This window comes from Cnephaeus nilssonii, assembly GCF_951640355.1.
Source record: "Cnephaeus nilssonii genome assembly, chromosome: 20".
Taxonomy (NCBI): Eukaryota; Metazoa; Chordata; class Mammalia; order Chiroptera; family Vespertilionidae; genus Cnephaeus; species Cnephaeus nilssonii.
The window spans coordinates 23317551-23334119 of record NC_137091.1 but is presented as its reverse complement, the minus strand read 5'-3'; the positions used below and the strand labels follow the sequence as shown (position 1 = coordinate 23334119).

Genomic DNA, 16569 nt, shown 5'->3' with positions numbered 1-16569 from the left:
CGCAAATAGCAGGTGCTCAGAAGATGCTTGCAAAGTAAGGGAAACAAAATAAGGGAAATGGGAGGAGAGAAGACAAAAGCAAGCTCTTTTGAGAAGCAGCAATCCCCTGTTGTCAGGGAAAGTCACCCAAGTGTAGCTCTAGGTGGAAATGTAGGCCTGAGTAGGAGCACAATGGGGTGAATGCCACTGCAGACAAAGTAACCACTGTATTCAGATCATGCTTATCTAAGTCAATGGTTAATAAACTTGCTCAAAGTGATCCAATTTGTATCTCCAACTTGTAAAATTAGGATTCAGAGACATCTCAAGTACCCACAGAAACCCGGTCAGAAAGTTTATTTGCTTTCCATGAAGCAAATAAAATGCACTATTGGTTTCTTTTCGACCAACGATTTAAAATATCAACACATAAGCAATCTCTATAGAAATCAAAATAAAGCTTTCTGGAGTTTCACACACATGCCCCCCCCCCCTCCCGCCCCTCCTGCTGACTTGTTTACACAAAAGCAGCCCAAGTCACAGTCCCGCCCAGGTGTAGTGAGCAAGGCGGGAATGCAGGCTGCACTGAAGATGAACAATGTAGGTGAAGGGCAAAAAAGGTTTAGGTTATGAGGTCAATGTCCTTAGATGCGAGAGCTCATGCAAACCACCGCACCACTGTAGTACATTAGCCGTGCATGGGTACTTACTGATTTTGCAAAGCTAAAGAAGCTCTTGGTCTCTCCAGTCACCATGTTGGATGAACCTGAAAATGGAAGATTCCCAGAATCAAGTGACTGCTAATGAAAATCACCATCCCTTGTTACGCATGAAAGAATGGCAGTTGTTCAGCCCAGAACTGTCAGGAGCTTGAGTCCGCCTGGGGAAATGGGGCTAATGGAGGGGGTGGGCGGTGACAAGGTGCCTTGATTTGAACCAAGTTACACTGGATCAAAGAGGAAGTAGCATCTCTCAAGGCGACCATGTCATTACTTTGGAAAGTTGGGCATGTGATTTCAGCCAACATTCTAACAAAATGATGAGTTGCTGAAATGTCTGGTTGGTTTCCATTCTTTGAGACTGAGAAATGGACTCCTTTGTGGCTTGAAGTTGGCTCCTCAGCAAGTGAGGGGCTTGGGGCTTTGCCTTGGGCGGGGCACACAGGGGTAGAAAGAGACTGGCTGAGCTAGAATTTAGGTGGATGGAAAAACTGTCCCACAGAGGAGCAGGTTCAGAAGCCACGGAAATAGTGTGGCCGATGCCTTAGCTCCAGAGAGGTCTAGGCAGAAAGGTAAAAAACCACTTGAGATAAATGGTATGAGAAACTGAGCTTTGCTAATTGGAATTAGCACTGTTAGAGGGAAGACGGGAGGTGAAGTTGAGAAAGATTCCCTAAGATGCTCTTACAGAGAAAAGACTGCTGTGGGTTCCCAGAGGGGGTAGATGAGAGAGCTCTTACAAGTTCAGATACCATATTGGGGCCTTTTCAAGGAGTTTTCTCTCTTGTCCCCATAGAACTGAGAGAAAATTCTTCTCAGTGAACTGTCATTAATGAAAAAACAATATATGTTTTAAACTTAACTATTTGGCCTACCTAAACTGGTTGGCAGCTAGTTAATCACTGCTTCTAATTTTATGTGGTGACTACCACCAGGCATCATGGTACTAGGCTTCAACTACTTAGTAATCAAGTAGTCGATGTAATAAATTAGACACTACAATACAATTGGGTTGTATTCCATGAAATTTATGAAACTGGGGCAAAAATAGAATCAGTAAATAAGTAAAAAATGCAAAAACTCTCCATCTTCATTTGACTCACATTTTAGTCACACCATGTGAGTCATACCCATTATCCCTACATTGTGCATTGATGCTCAGTGCTTCTCTTATCAATAGTAATAATTTAAAAATTTCGTGTCCACCTCCAAGGGCTTTTAAATATGTGGCCACTATTGAAAATACCAAAATACACCAGCAATGGAAAGCTTATTCCCTCTCTTACATAATGACTGGATGATAACAAAAAGATGCTTGCATATTTATATCTCTTGGTTATCTCTTTTATAAGTGTCTCAGCTAATAGCAAGGAAACTGTATTTTTTCTAAGTTATACAGAACTAAAGCTCAATTTTCTGATGTACATAAAGGGCACAGAAGTACCAAAAATTTCAAATGTTGGATAACCCAATATCATTTGTCTTTGGAACATAACATCTGGATTCAGATATACTTTTCTGACTTTGTGGAGACTAATATTTAAATTGCTTTGAAAGAAGAGAAGAAGAAGAGAGGAGGGGCTCTGGGGGTCTCACTCTGCTAGAGAAAACCTGCTCCCTGTTGTCTTTCATAAATCCTCCCAAACACAAGATGCAGAAGCAGGTCTGTTCCCCGTCTACCCAGGGCTTCTATCTTGATTGGGACATACAAGGGTAGTTTAGAGGAAGGAGAGTCTGTTGTTTGTTTTCTTTTTGTAATTTCATCTCTAATACTGAAGAACTGCCTTTAAAACCCCAAATATAGCAGCCACTCCTCTCCATCCTACTGTGGGTCCTTCCTTGGTTTCCCACCTGTGCCACTTTCTGTGGGTCAAGTCCCATTTCAGTGACTCCATTGGTTTGGCCTGGCTTGATCTCTTTTGGAATAAGAAGTACTCCTGGGAGTAACAGGGCAGTAGGTACATATGCCACTTTTATCATTGAAAACAACTAATGCCAACAGCAATATTTTGGGACACATCAAAAAAGTAAACACCCCAAGCGCATTGCACCCTAACCTAGCAACACATTTCATTTTTTAGAGCCTTTGTCTGTAAGCACCTGAGCAATGTTCGGTGAGCATGTCCCCCACTACTGTTCAGCACTCACCATATAAAATGTAGGTTCCCAGGGGTTTGAGAAGGCTGAGACCTTTTCCGGTGTTGTCCCCACAGAGGCAATCCAAAACAATGTCCACTCCTTCCGCAGAGATTCTAAATGGCGGGAACACAAAGGACAATACCGTAACCAGTCAGGGACCAAACTGTCAATCCCTTTCCCTTCCTGTGTCATACTGATTACTCCCAGAATCAGGAAGATTAAGAGCTCTTGGGAATAGCAATAAATAAGGCAGAAGCCCAGGAGATGCATTTATCCTCCCAAGTCCAGCTATACAATTTCATAAAACTGGAGACAGCCTAGAATCTGGCTGGTGGCTGATACAGAGAACCAGCCTGGGCTAGAGAAGGAGCATGAACATCACGGTCAGACAGTCTACATTGTATCTAGCTGCCTCCCTCAGCTTTTCTGTGCCTTAGCTTTCTCCTTTGTAAAGTGGAGCTGGCATGTGGTAAAAATAAAATGAGGTGACCAATGAAATGCTCGGCCCATTGCCAGCCACATAACAATCACCCCGTAAGTCAGTCAGTCAGTCAATTCATATATGAGGGCCTTAAGTTATGTGCCATGCTCTGTCCAAGGTGCTGGAGATAGAGTGGTGAACAAAACCATGTTCTCTGTCTTCCTAAGGCTTTTGGTCTCAGAGGGATTGGCTTTCTTCCCTCTCCCCATCTCTCTTCAGTGAAGTTATAACAATCATGTTAATTTAATTTGCAAACTTCCATTTGTTCAATCCCCAGGTTCAATCTAAAACATAGTCTTAGAGGAAGAGGATTAAAAGGAGAGGATCTTCCTATTGCAGTAGGGAGGATCCACCATTTGTACTCTATTAGGAAGAAGATCCCTTCTTCCATTCATTTATTTATACCTTCACCGATTCACTCACTCACACATGCGTTTAACAAACATCTACTGGGCTTCCACTAATAGAAGATATTATGCAGGAGGGAACTCTGGAGACTGTAGGAAAAATACTTATGCTCACAGAGCTCCCAATTGTGGCTGGGCCCTGCTCTGCTCAGAAAAGAATAGTGTTCCCTCAGATGTGTGAGTTTTGCATGATTATCTTGTTTTCACACACAGTTCAGTTTTTCTACCCCCACCCTCATCCTCAGCAAAATTTAGGCACTGCAGCACATGTCAACAGATGTGTCCATAATGTCACTAACTAGGAAATTTCATGGGCATCTCTTGAGTTCAGACATTAAATGGACAGCCGAGCCTTAATGTGAATATGCCGTTCAAAACCCTCAGGTCAAGCCTAAAATCCATCCCATTACGAAGGCTTATCCAAAATTATCAGTTTTGCTTCAGCCTAATATAGCTCTTATCTACACAGATGTGTTCTTTTAAGCCCCACCCCTAAGTTCAGAACGAGGGCATTAGGCCAGTGGATCGAAAACAGAAGTGTGCATGGCAATCTCCCAGAGGGCTCATTAAAGCACAGATTGTAACTTGTCCACCCCTCTCCTTCTAGCTTCAGTTGCTCTGGGGTAGGGGCCCAAGGATTTGCATTTCTAACAAGTTCCAAGGAGATGCTGATGGTGCTGCTTCTACCGCCACACTTTGAGGACTTGTGGTCTAAGCTAGTTACTCAAGAACCACGCCAGCAATTGTTAAATTAGTAATTAATTTGCTCATTAAATATTAGCACTGGCACTGCACTAGGCACTGGGTGATATACAGGTGAGCACAAACAGATTTCATTTCTCCCCTTTTGGAGCTTACACTGGGCAGACGGTAACCAATAATTACACAAATAAAATTAAATGGAAACAGAATGGGTCTAGTGTCATAAAGGTATTATGAGACCATTTAAATTGTGGGTTTGCTCAATCAGGGCTGCCAGAAAAGAGGTCACTGTGGAAGTGATGAGTGGAGGGTGAAGGAGTTAGCTAAGTAAACAGTGCTGGGAATCGTGTTCCAGGCCGAGGGAACAACATGTGCAAATGCCCCATGATTGGGAGGAGCCTGATGAGCAGGAAGTCAAGGAAGCAGCTAGAGTGAGGGCTGGAGTAGAGACAATGAGAGGGAGATTGCAGTGAGGCTGGAGGGATAGGAAGGAGGTGAAGCACACAGATTGTTGGTGAGCTCTGAGCTGGTGCCTAATACCTGGTGATCAGGTCTCCACCTTACATCCTGGGATGAGTAACTATGCACCTGTCTTCGTCACCTCCACCAGGCCCATTTCCTGCCAAGTTTGCTCATTCCTCTGGCAGTGGGACCCTGCTCTGCTTCTACTAGCCAGCCCTCCTGGGCCATCAAATCCTCCCTGTGAACTCCATTTTTCCCAAGACCTCTCTCTCTCTCTGCCTGCAGAATGGCTGTGCTCAGGAGCAGCGTCCCAAATGCTAGGCTGTGCACACTTCCAGGGCACTCCTGATGGACCTGCCCAGCCCTGAATCCTCGCTTCCTTGGTGATGCTTCTCACATCTATATTCTACTCGCAGATCCACATTTCCTCCCACATCCTGCCAATCAATCCTCCTTAGAACTGGCTCTTTCCTTCTCATCCTTCAGGCCTTATTCACATGTGGCCTAACCAGAGAAGCTGTAACTAATCACCCCACTGAAGTGACAGCTCCCACCCCCAAATAATCTCTACTTTAGCTCCCTTTATGCTTTAGTGTCCACAAGGGATACTTCTTAGTATCTACTGTGGGCTGTAATTATTCTATTTATTTGTTTACTTACTCACTGACTGCCTCTTCCACCAAAACATAAGCCCCATGACACAAGCATAAGACCATGCTTGTGCTGCTCATCCTCAGCCTTTTTCAACCTGCTGGACGAAGCATTGGTTCTCAAGAAATATTGATAGGTTGTATGAATGAATGATTAAATGGATAAGTCAATGAATAAATAAAAGAAATGAAGAAAACTTTTTAGATTGGTATTCCACATCTCTCTACTTGTACTTCTTTCAAAGGACACTCACATTTTCTGAGTTCTCCTATACCCCAGGCATTTCATAATTAATCTTCATGACCCATCTGTGAGGCAGGCATTTTACTCCCCTGCTGTGATGAAGAAATGAAGGCTCACAGATGCAGCACCTTGCCCAAGCAGATGTAACCAGCGCAGTTGGAATTCAAATGTCAGTCTAGTTTAAGTGCAATGCTGATGGCCTTTCCACTGCTCTGAATTTAAGACTTAATAAATGCCCAAACCAGTATAATTATCAAAAGACGGTTTTAGCAAGCAACTCTGGAGAAGCGGTCAATTTAATTTAGTCTTTGAAGAATTCAGGCTTAAAATTGGTCATTTAAAATAAGTATACCCACATCAAAAAACACCCTACCAGCTCCTCTTAAAAAAAGTATTTTTATTGATTTCAGGGAGGAAGGGAGAGGGAGAGAGAGATAGAAATATCAGTGATGAGAGAGAATCATTGATCGGCTGCCTCCTGCACCAGGGAATGAGCCTGTAACCTGGGCATGTGCCCTAATGGGGAATTGAACCATGACCTCTTGGTTCATAGGTCAATGCTCAACCACTGAGCCACGCCAACCGGCCGAGCAGCTCCTTTTAATGGAATAATCATGAGAAGCATAAGCAGAGTGAGGTCGCTTCCCAGAGGCACAGGACTAGCCTTAGACCCCCAATCTTGGGGGTGCTCCATTGTGTACACATACATAATCATGATGACACAAACATGGAGAGGGTGAGGGCAGAGAACCAGGTGCCACATTTGCTATGTCTGCTTTCTCCTGCTGTCATTAATCTCTCCAGATCCAAACACAAATAGCCCCAGCTCAGGATTCTCCAGGCCGGAGTCAGCAGCAAGATATTTTGGAATTGCTGATCCAAGACTTTTGTGTCTTTCCTTCCTTGGTCCTCAATTCCTCACTCCTTTATTGGGAATGCTTCCCACCCACATGGATCAGTGAAGAATTTCTCTTGAGTGGTGGCCAGTCCCATAGAGCCATTACTGGGACAGAAACCTTTCTACTTGGCCAAGAAATTGATTCCACTTTATTATAACTTTCATGTCCAGTTGGACCCTGGTGCTCCACTCAGTTCTTTTTCTGAATTCCTTTCCTCTGAGAACTCACCTGTGCTATAGCTTTAATCACCACCTCCAAGTTCATGACGGAGGGATGAGACTATTGCAGAGTGCCCAGCACAGTGCCTGGCACACAGTAGGCCTCTCATAGAAGACCGAACACAGTGGGCTAAGCTAGCACTCAGTACACAATAGGCTCTTTACAGGGTGCTGAGCACAGTGCCTGGCACACATTGTGCTTCTTAGGAAGTGTTTACTGCTAATGGCTCCCACATTGAGTTAGCAATACCACATCCAGGAATCCTTTCTGGATCACTTTCTGTTCTATCCAGAAAGGATTAATTTCCACTAAGTCTCGGTTTCTTTATCTGTAAGTGAGGAATTGTCCTTGCAGGACTGTCTGAGGTACACACACAACAGTCTAACTGCAATGCTCAGCAGAGCACGAGGAGACCAACAAAACCTGGGGCTATTTATTATCCACCTGGCCCGGGCTCACTCGCCTTGCCTGGGACTGGCTCCCCTCCTCCCGCTGCCTGCTGAAATCCCTCCCATCCTTCAGACACCCGCTTTGGGGCTGTCCACCTTGGTGCTCTCTCTGGTTTTTCTCTCCTCTTTATTTTTATGGCCCTACAGTCAGATGGACATGATTCAAGGCTTCTTACTCTTAACACTTGGTTTCAAGCATAGTCATTTCTCTCCTCCCAAGCAGAGAAGGAGAAAGTGATGTGAAGGTTAGGTCTATATTATAAATAACTCCCCCCTATTTCCTTCGCAATGCCTGGCTCACAGCTGAGAATGTGTTCCAGAGAACCTTACCGATGGGCTGGTGTAAAAGAGAATTCTCATCTCACAGAATTTTATGTTATTATTTTTTTCTAGTTTATCAGACACATAATAGTGTAATAAACAATATCCGTGATCAAAAAAAGAAAGAACTACTCTGCGTCCACCTCCTATTGCACGTTAGCAGTTGGATCCTCCCCCCCACCCCCCACCCCCACCCCCGTTTTCCTTTCATTTTATGTCCTTTTGAGTTGAGAATGTATACAAAGCTGTGATCACCGTGTAGATGAAATTTGGCATTCTTCTTTTTTCACTCAATATGCTACCACGGCTATTTTTCTCATTTTGTGACAGAGTCTCCATAATTATCTTTTTTTTTTTTAGGGGCTGCATAATACTCAAGTGTGTGGGTGTAGCGTAATCTGCTGAACTAATTTCCTTCTGTTGATAACGGAGGCTGCTTCTGCATCTTCACTGTTACAGACGATGCTATAATTCCCCCGGGACATATGCTGCACACCTGCCGTGCATCAGAAGCAGTGCTTGGCTCTGCATAGGCGACCAGGGACCTGTTGCCTTTTTCTTCTTTTGGATTATTTCCTAAGGGTAGGATTAGTGGGACAGAGGGCATACACATATTGGCAGCTTCCCAGTCATTTTTAGTCTAATTCCAGGGTTTCTATTTAAACACATAAGGAATTGCTGGAAGTCACACTTGAAAGAAGGTGATGGTGGAGGGATCTCAGATGCTGTTGCCTTTTGCTCTGCTGACATCAGGAGAAATCACTGGTTTGGGGGCTAAAGGTCGCAGGTCAAGGACAGAGAGGGACAAGGGGATGGAGCAGCTACATGGGAAATGGGAACTTCAGGAGCTCCCTGGCCATAGACTGTCCCTCACATTTTCAGAAGAGCTGCCCCTCCTGAGTCTATTCTCTCACTACTTTCCACATCCTACCGCCTCCAGCTGCACCGGTCTCCTTTCAGATTCTCAAATTTCCCAAGCCTTTTCTGACACGGGGCCCTAGCACATACCACTCCCCAAGTCAGAAGTGCTCTTCCTTTGGCCAAATTCTTATCTTTCAGATTTCAGCCCAAATCTCACCCTTTGATGGAAAATGTGTCTGATTTCCCCATCTGCATGTTTACTGGCACCTTGCATTTCTCCAGCAGGGCACATATTGAACTTGTAAATCAAGGAATTTTAAAAAATTGTCTCCTCTTCCCCAACTAGACTCCAGCTCCATGTAATGGTGACTCTTGAAATGGTCTGGCTGTGTCTCCCGCCCTGACCCAGTACCTGGCCCAATAGAGACATTCAATATTTATTAAGTGAGTCAGTACATGAATAAAGGAAAGGATGCTCTCAAATATATCATTAAGAGGATGAAAGAAAAGATTGCTGAAGGGACATGGTAGTTTATTTCCCCCACCACAGCTTGATAGACGCTAGGTAAAAGAAGGACTACCTAAGGGTTATGAAAATAGGCATAGGTAAATCCTGGAAGTCTTTAAACTATGCCTGCAATCTACAGACTTCTGAGAACCAGATGGGAAACTTCTAGTATCTCCCTGTAAAGCTCTCTTTTCATGCCCACCCTCCACCCCACCCCCCCCCCCCCCCCGGAAATATTGGGTCAATTTTAAATTACATGCAAATCTCTCTGTTCAAACTTAATAGCAAATCTGAAAATTCAGACTATCAGTAGACTCTCCAAGAAACTCTCACTTAATCTGATCTAAATCCACCACCTCAGATAGCCAGGCCTCCCATCCCTCTAGTCCTTCGATTTTCCATCTTACTGTGTGATTTGCAGAAAATTGTGATCCTATTATTAGTATGCTAGCTGGAAAACTTAATTCCTTTGTACCTTGCAATTTAGTGCTGATCAACTGAAAATTCTGGGACATCCCTAAACCCTCCTCAGGAATAGAACCTGAGGGCCAGCCTCAAACTCAGCAGCAGGAGGGCTGAGATGCACAAATCATCTGAGAACACGGTGGCAGCTGGGTTTTCCACTTGATGCACATGCACATAGCCATGATCAATAGCTGCAGGATCACCGGTGGAAATGGATTAGGTTAGAAGCCAGTGTCCCCCTGGATGACTGCAACAGCCAGCAGACTGATCTCCTGCCTCCAGCCTCCCGTCTCCCATCTGTTCTCTGCATACCACCAGTGACTGCCCCAAACCCAGATCTGATCATGTCACCACTCTGGTCCTTCATTGGCTCTCAGTCATACCCAGGTTGGAGTCTACATTTCCTTAGGCTGTTGTGTGAATGAATGAGAAATAAACTTCTCCGTGTTAAGGCAGTGTTACAGCAGCTAGCACCGTGGTTGGCAAACTGTGGCTCGCGAGCCACATGCGCTCTTTGGCCCCTTGAGTGTGGCTCTTCCACAAAATACCACGGCCTGGGCGAGTCTATTTTGAAGAAGTGGCGTTAGAAGAAGTTTAAGTTTAAAAAATTTGGTTCTCAAAAGAAATTTCAATCGTTGTACTGTTGATATTTGGCTCTGTTGACTAATGAGTTTGCCGACCACTGAGCTAGCATAACGGCTTTGCAAGTTATAAATTTGCTTTGCAAGCTACTTAACTGCTCTATTCCTGGGTTTTATCTTCTGCACAAGGGGGTTGTTAAGAGGGTTAAATGAGCTAATATAGGTGAAATATTTAGCACAGAGCTAGTCATGCTAGGACCTCAATGTATATTTACTATTACTACTATGGTAGTATTAGCCCCCTTCCAGATGAATGCAACTGTTCTTTTAGAGAGAGAAGAGCAAGGGCCACCCTGGTGCTCCTTTGAGCAAACACCTTACCTTTTCACTTCTTGCACATAGTCCGCATTTCGGTCAAAGAGGTGGGTCACGGAGTCTTTGATGGCTTCATGCTTGAAAGTAGAAGCTGTTCCAAATACAGTCACATTGGGGATAGTGGAGCACAGCTGAGCCACAGCTTGGCCCTGGAAGTGAAATACAATAGATAAGTCACATGGGAGAGCTACCATCCAACAACCAGCCTTGCTGGGCGTAGAGCAGCATTTCCCAAGCTTGCCACTATTGGCCATTTTTGTAGGCTGAATTAGTCTTGGTTGTAGGGAGCTGAACTGTGCATTATAGGTTGTTTAGCAGCCTCCCTTCTCTCTACCTCCTAGGAGCCAAATCTGACTGCAGACATCTCAAAGTGTCCCCTGGGGGACAAAATCTCCCTTGGGTGAGAAGCACTGGTGTAGAGGAATGTCTCTGTGAGCCAGCAAAACCCTAGCACCAAGACTTAACAACTATTATTTAACCATACTGACCCTCAGATTCCTCTCTGTAAGTTAGCAATAATGGTACCTACTCCACAGGGACCTTGGGGGATGTGTTAGTTTGGATACCTGAGAAGCAGACACTGAGGCAAAGATGCGAGTGTTAGTACTGTATCAGGAATACAATTGCAGGAAATACCAGGGTGTCAAGACAGAAATAGAAGGCAGTCCATAAAGGGTATGTTATCAAGCCCGTATTCCCCAGGGGCACCCGGAACTCAGGCCCTCTGAAGACTGTGAGCAAGTGTAGAATATGCTTCAGAGTTATCCCAACCAAGTGGTGAGGAAGCTGGAATATTTATCCACCAAATTTCCATCTGATATTGGTTGAGGGTTGCTCTTGCAGCAGTAACTCTGGTGCATGTCTGGCTTATCCTCTTGGACAGACAGACAGAAGCTCTAAGCAAGCAACCTTCAGCATGTCGAGAAGATATGGTGTGGCTGACAGCATATGTTATAAGGGTGTTAAATGAGGTAATCTGTAACACAGGTCAAGCACCTGCCACAAAACAGGACACTTAATAGGTACTCAGTAAATCTTAATCATCTGTACCCTTTAGTCACTTATTATATCCAGGGCAGAGAAGTCCAGGCATATAAAGAAAAGGCCAATGCATGAGGTTTAACTATTAAGTGATCCAGGAGAAACCACAAACGCAGCTAGAGATGGATTTTTCCATGTTCTTTTTCAGTATGCTTGGAAGTTTAAATCATTGGACAAAATACTGTGACCATGTACATTCAGAAACCTTCCCCCAAAAAACAATTTGCTGGTAAATAAGTTGCATTCTACAACCAAATACTGTCTCTTTTCAGTGTTCCATCTGCCATCGTTAGGAGCCATAAATTATTATGGAGGGAACTTATTCTACCAAAGACATTTGTGATATTTGTTTCTGCCTATCACTTTGTTTACATGTCTTCTTCGTATTGGTGGACTAAATTAGGTTGGCAGGTCAATTTGTGGAAATTTAATTCTTCCAACATTTACAATTAAAGGCAACATTGCAAGAATCAGAATGCCAGATTTGGAAGATCATCCAATTACCTTTCCTGTCACTGTTTATGGACGAGGGGAGGAGACTCAGGAAGGTTAGGGTGACCCAGTTCTTCCGAGGGAGATCTGAGATTTAAAGCAAGGTCTCCTGATTTCCAGTTATTGCCAGTTTCTATTATGCCATGTTGTCAACTTATTTTGACATTTAAGGTAAGCAGACACTTGGAGGTCAACACTTCGGAACATGGGTGTGAACCTAAGGCTCCAAAGAAGCTATATAGCTCTCAGTTCTTAGAATAGCTTGATATTTGGTTAAGTTTTTTATCCTCTGATTTTAGAGAACAAAGAGGGGATTTTACTCACTCATGAGTATAAATATCAGCAATCAACATAGCAATTCTCTCAAATTCAATAGGGCTTGAGCTAGCCTCATTAGTGCTGGGATGGGAGATTAGAATGAGTTCTAATCACTGTGTAGTTCCTCCTGCCCTCTGTCCTTAAGCAAACATGACATTTATCCACTCAAATATTTTTTAAATTCCTAATATGTACAGTCACATTGTGCTATAGATGCTGGAGTGTCAGAAATGATTGGCACACCTTAATCTCCATCTCTAGTCCCAAGTCCCTTACTGAGTCCCAGACTTGCGTATTGAGCTATCATTTTGGTACCTATCTTCACCGGGCTATTAAATAACATATCAAACTCAACTGATCTAAGATAGAACTCATGACCATGTCCAAATGAGTTACTCCTTGCATCAGTTTGTTAAGACTGTTGTAGCAAAGTTCTGCACACTGGGTGAGTTAAACAACAGAAATTATTGTTCCACAATTCTGGAGGCTAAAAGTCTGAAATCAAGGTGTTGACAGGGCTGCATCCTTCTCATGGCTGTGAGGAAAAGGTCTGGTCCAGGCCTCTCTCCTTGGCTTGTAGATGGCCATCTTCTCATCTTCTCCCTGTGTCTTCACCTGGTGTTCCCTCCATGAGTGCCTATGTCTAAATTTCCCCTTCTTTTTTATGTGTTTTTTTTTTTCTCTTCTTATTGAGTTCAGAGAGGAAAGGAGAGTGAGAGTGAGGTAGAAACATCAATGATAAGAGAATCATTGGCCAGCTGTCTCCTGCACGCCCCTACTGGGCATCAAGCCCACAACCCAGGCCTGTGCCTTGACCAGAATCGAACTGTGACTTCCTGGTTCATAGGTCAGTGCTCAACCACCAAGCTACACTGGCCAGGCTAAATTTCCCCTTCTTATAAAGACACCAGTCAGATTGGATTAGAGCTCACCCTAATGACCTCATTTAACTCATGTACGCCATAAGCGTCTGTAGACTCAAGCGGCAGACCTTTCCCACATGCCACGCGTGTCTATTAAAAAAAAATGTTTTCCCTGAGTGGCAGCCCTGACCAACTTTAAAATCATTTTTTGGTGAGAATTTTCAGCTGAAAATATTCAAGAACACCCGAATTGTGAGTACCTTATTTCTTTTTATAATATTCATTGCAAATAGATTTTTTAAATTAAATTCAAAATATCGTGGCATATGGGGATGGTTTCAGTTTTGGATGTGTGGCAGTTAACTGATTAATTTGATCCACCTCTGGAAGGAACCTACCTCCAATTGAGGGCCCATTCTGAGGTGTTGTGGGTTATTTCATCACATGCATTTTGGGAAGACATGATTCAACTCATAACACTCCTCTTACTGCATTTCCTGCCTCAGTGGATGGAATCGCAGCATTTACCCATCACTGAAGCTAGGAACATGGGGTTATCCTGGGCTTCCCTTCTGTACTTGTCCCCACATCCAGTTAGTCAGCAAGCATGTTATTTCCACTCAACCTCTCTATGGCTGTCACTTCTTAGTCTGGTTGCCATAATTCCTCCCCTAGATTATGACAGCACTCTTCTGATTGGCCTGGCTGTTTTCATGTGCATTTCACATTGTGGACAGAGTGATTTTTCTCAAACAGAATACCGAGCATTTCACTATTTGTTTCGAAGCTTCCCAGTGCTTATCATGGCTTTCAGAATGAAAAGTACACCCTTTACTTTAATCACACAAGGTCAGCCCTTACAGATATGACCCAGTCTACCTCGTTAACATGACTTCCTCCACTTTCCAATATCTGCTTCCTAGCAACACTGAACTTGAGCCATCATTGATTGACATTGGCCATGAGTTGAGTTCTGTGCAGCAGAGCAACCTTGAGTAAAATATCAGTTTTCTAGTCCCTCTTTCTAATATGTATCAGCAGTAGAGCACATCCACTATCCCACCATCAGCTCCTGAATGTATCTAAAACAGAACTCAGGGCCATCAGTGCTAGTTTTCTCACATGCTTCCCCCTACCTATCATCCCATCCATCTACATCTTCAAACATAGCCACTACCCCTGAGGCCTCTACTCTACAAACCCTTCCCAGCGTCCCAAGCAGAGTCTTTTGCCTCTTTCTGTGACACCACAGACCTGTGGTTCTTTCCTCCAGGACAACGGCCACCACACCTTTCTGTGGCTGCTAACTGTGAGCTCCATGAGGTCAGGGACTGACTCACTTGGCTCTGTAGCCCAGTGCTCAGGGCAGAGCCTGGAACATAGCAAGAGTTTGCTAATACTTGCTAAAAGGATGCAGGAGAAACTAGAATATTTTCATGTAACAAGAAAGCCCCCTCATTTTGCATATTTCTATGTCTTTAGTACTGCAGAGTGGGCATAAAGCATAGATTTAATTAACATATCTAGTCTCTGACCCAAGCAGAATGTTAGCATTTTCATTTCAATGAAAAGATACACGTGGTTGTAAAATGACATAAGTATCTGAGTTACTTATATATTTATCTTATTTAATATAAAATATGAGTATTATATATGTAATATATAATACATTTATGTACAAATATTATAACATAATTAGCAGTATATGTATATGTATATTAATAGTACATATAGTATATGTATATGTATATATATAATTAATATCTAGTACATAATATTCCATTTGTAATATATAACTCGTATAATAATACAGTATCACCCCCTTATTTGCAGTTTCACTTTCCACAGTTTCAGTTACCTTAGGTCAACCTCAGTTAGAAGATTTAAATAAATTAAAAACTCTAGAAATAAGCAATTAATACATTTTAAAATGTGCACAGTTCTAAGTAGCATGATGAAACCTCGCACCATCCCACCCCATCCTGCCCAGGATGTGAGCCATCCTGTGATCCAGCTGTATCCACACTGAATCCGCTGCCATGTGCCAGTCATTTAGTTGCCGTCTCAGTTGTCAGATCGACTGTTGTGGTGTCACAGTGCTTGTGTTCCAGTAACTTTTTTTATTGTTATAATTGTTCTATTTTATTATTAGTTATTGTTATAAAGCTCTTGCTGTGCCTAATTTATAAATTAAACTTTATAACAGATATGCATGTGTAGGAAAAAAACATAACATATATAGGGTTCAATACCAGCTGCAGTTTCAGGCACTGGGGGTCTTGGAATGTAGATAAAGGGAGGACGATTGTAATGTAATAATATGATTATTATATAGGCATACATAATATGTAAAATAATTAGTATAATATGCAAGTGTTCTATATAATAACTTATACTATTGTATAAATAACTAGAGGCCTGGTGCACGAAATTCGTGCATGGGGGGGGGTCCCTCAGCCCAGCCTGCACCCTCTCCAATCCAGGACCACTCGGGGGATGTCTGACTTTCAGTTTAGGCCCAATCCCTGTGGGTGGGATTGGGCCTAAATCAGCAGTTGGACATCCCTCTTGCAATCTAGGACCACTGGCTTCTAACCACTCACCTGCCTGCCTGCCTAATGCCCCCAACTGCTGGCCTGGTCACCCCCAACTGCCCTCCCTTGATGGCCTGATGTCATCCCCAACTGCCCTCCCCTGCTGGCCTGGTCACCCCAACTGCCCTCCCCTGCCAGCCTGGTTGCCCCCAACTGCCCTTCCCTGCAGGCCTGGTCACCCCCAACTGCCCTCCCCTGCTAGCCTAATCACCCCCAACTGCCCTCCCCTGCTGACCTGGTCGTCCCCAACTCCCCTGCCGGCCTGGTCACCCCCAACTGCCCTCCCCTGCTGTCCTGATCACCCCTAACTGCCTCTGCCTTGGCCCCCACCACCATGGCTTTGTCCGGAAGGAAGTCGGATGTCCGGAAGATGGCCAGTTGACACAGTCTAATTAGCATATTACCCTTTTATTAGTATAGATAATGGGTGAAAAACACAAATTTAGGGCCCATTTATTGGCAGCATCCCCTTCCCCACCCCCCGCCCCCGCCACACACACACACACACACACACACCTTTTAGCTCTGTAAAACTTCAATCAGGCGATGAGAGGCCCTTGCAAGATCCTCAGTGATTTCCTAAAGGAAATAATGCTATGAGTTCTATATTTAAGCAGCACAGTGCTTCCCCTCACATTTATAGAAAATCTGTACTCTCACTTCCCCAACTCCCAAGGTGAATGCAGGAGCAGCACCTAATTTATCCTTGTTTCTCCCACATGCCTAGCAAGCAGCACGGACTCAATAAACATTTGTGGAAGGAGGAATGAATTTTCAATAAAAAGGATTTTGCAATTTAC

General features: G+C 43.7%; 1 protein-coding gene across 2 annotated transcripts in view; it reads right to left on the bottom strand.

The window, feature by feature from the left end:
* The window catches only part of VAT1L (vesicle amine transport 1 like), a 152494-nt gene that overhangs the window by 73516 nt on the left and 62409 nt on the right, over window positions 1-16569 (bottom strand). For both annotated transcript variants that reach the window (XM_079759506.1, XM_079759507.1), the window contains exons 4-6: window positions 10468-10610; window positions 2847-2950; window positions 690-745 (exon numbers count right to left, since the gene is read on the bottom strand). In XM_079759506.1, the coding sequence (XP_079615632.1) occupies window positions 690-745; window positions 2847-2950; window positions 10468-10610 (303 nt within the window). The remainder of the gene's footprint in view (window positions 1-689; window positions 746-2846; window positions 2951-10467; window positions 10611-16569) is intronic.